This window comes from Pseudophryne corroboree, chromosome 2 (genome assembly GCF_028390025.1).
Source record: "Pseudophryne corroboree isolate aPseCor3 chromosome 2, aPseCor3.hap2, whole genome shotgun sequence".
NCBI lineage: Eukaryota > Metazoa > Chordata > Amphibia > Anura > Myobatrachidae > Pseudophryne > Pseudophryne corroboree.
In genome coordinates, this window is record NC_086445.1 from 953446830 (window position 1) to 953449129 (window position 2300).

At 40.0% G+C, this 2300-nt stretch overlaps 1 protein-coding gene across 1 annotated transcript; it reads left to right on the top strand.

Annotated features, from left to right (window-relative positions):
* Positions 1-613: 613 nt before the first annotated feature.
* Positions 614-2032, top strand: LOC135026915 (zinc finger BED domain-containing protein 5-like). Its single transcript, XM_063953665.1, has one exon. The coding sequence runs from the start codon at positions 614-616 to the stop codon at positions 2030-2032; it is 1419 nt and encodes a 472-aa protein (XP_063809735.1).
* Positions 2033-2300: the final 268 nt, after the last annotated feature.

The window sequence follows — 2300 nt, forward strand, 5'->3', positions numbered from 1 at the left end:
CATCATCCTCCCTATATATTTTTATGGCATAAGAATATATAAGGAAGACGATGGGGAGGGTGTTGAAATGGCATAAAAAAGAACCAGTGGAATAAAGAGCATTAAATCCATTTTTTTCTCTGCCAGTTGCACATCACTGAATGAAATGGACCGTTTTCTTCAAAAGAGTGTCAGAAAGCAGAGCAATGATGGAAAGTCTGTTGCCAGTTGCAGCAAAAGATGTATTGCCAGCGAAGATTCAAGTAACACTAAAAAGCCAAGAAACCGGAAATATGATCCAAAATATTTGGAATATGGCTTTATGTGGGCTGGCTCAGAGGAAGCACCACGTCCACAGTGTGTGGTGTGTGGTGAAGTTCTTGCTAAAGAGAGCTTAAAACCGTCAAAAATGATCAGGCACCTACAAACAAAGCACAGTTCTCTTCAAACCAAACCGCTTGATTATTTTAAACGAAAATTGAGGGAACTTTGAGGCCAAAAAACCGTACTAAAAGGTGCAGTTACAGTTAATGAGAAAGGACTTGAGGCCTCATTTGTGGTGTCATACTGGATAGCCAAAACAGGTAAACCCCACAACATTGGAGAAAGCTTTTTTCTACCTTGTGCCAAAAAAATGGTTTGTATTATGCTTGGGGAAAATGCTGCTACTCAGCTTGATTTGATCCTCCTGTCTAATGACACTATAGCTAGGCGAATTCATAGTATGGCAAGAGACGTGACAGAGCAAGTCACCAACATGGTTAAGCAAAGTGCTTTTTTTGCCATTCAGATTGATGAAACGACAGATGTGTCGGGGTCTGCTCAGATGCTGACCTACATAAAATTTGAGAATGACAAAAATCTACATAAGAAATTTTTTTTCTGCCAGCCGCTACCGCAACGTGCTACTGGGGAACAGCTTTTTTCGCTTCTGGATACTTTTGTCACTGACTCTGGATTGGAATGGCTGCGCTGTGTAGGAATTTGCAGTGACGGTGCTCGATCAATGACTGGAAACAACAGCGGGCTAGTGACTAGAGTGCAAGCTGTTGCACCACAAGCAGTCTGGACTCACTGCATTATACATAGGCAAGCCCTTGTTGCAAAAAAAATGCCACCTATTCTAAAACAAGTCCTTGATGAAGCTGTACGCACAGTAAACTTCATTAAGAGCAGTGCAACAAGTGCACGCCTATTCAGAGTTTTGTGTGAGGAGATGGGAGCTGAGCACCATCAGTTACTTTACCACACAGAAGTACGCTGGTTGTCACGGGGAAAGGTGGTCAACCGTTTATTTGAGCTAAGGGACGAAGTAATTTTTTTTCTTTCAGACAGAGATTCCATGCTGGCTGAAAATTGTTTAGATGCCAAGTGGCTTGCTATGCTAGCTTACCTAGCAGACATTTTTGATCGGTTAAATGTGCTAAATACCTCCCTCCAAGGACAAGAAATGACAGTTTTTTCATCCACTGACAAGATTGAAAGTTGGATCAAGAAGCTGTCCTTGTGGTACACTCGTGTGGAAAGTGGTAATTTTGAAGCATTTCCTTTGTTGGATGATTTTTTGCATGACAATGATCTTCCAAAACATGATTTGAAACCTGTTATCATCAGCCATCTGGAGAGCCTTCAACAGCAATTTCGTCAGTACTTTCCTGAAAAGGATCGAAAAGCAGAAGCGTGGATTAGGAATCCCTTCAGTGCTGAAGCGACTGCAAATGCTTGTTTGCCACTTTCAGTGGCTGAAAAATTGATTGATCTCTCCTGTGATGAGACACTGAAGCTGAGATACTCTGAACAACGTCTTGCAAACTTCTGGATCTCGGTTCAACAGGAATACCCAGACCTGTCATCTGCTGCATTGAAGGTGCTGACGCCATTTACATCTACCTACCTTTGTGAAGCTGGATTTTCAGCTTTAACATTACTGAAAAATAGGTACAGATCCAGTCTCGTGTTGAAGATGACATTCGCCTTTATCTCAGTCACACAAAACCCCGTTTCAAGAATTTGTGTTCAACACTACAAGCTCACCCATCCCATTAAGACGTAAATAAAGTTTTGTTATTATATATAAATGAGTTCTAGTTATTGAAAAGTGTCACACCATGCTATTTTGCAATTATTTTGTCTGCTTTTATCTGTTTATCAAGCAGCCTTGGTGTTATTTCTTTCTGTATAATTGGGTGACCGCTCAAAATAAAGAATTCTTAAAAAAAAAATTTAAAAAAGGAAAGTATCATGTTCTCTACATTTGTGCATTTATTTTGTAAGGAAAAAAATCACCAGATCTTAAAAATAAAGTGTTAGATTTATAAATA

Coding starts and splice junctions, on each gene's coding strand:
- LOC135026915 (XM_063953665.1), top strand. CDS start 614: ATGGTTTGTATTATGCTTGGGGAAAATGCTGCTACTCAGCTTGATTTG.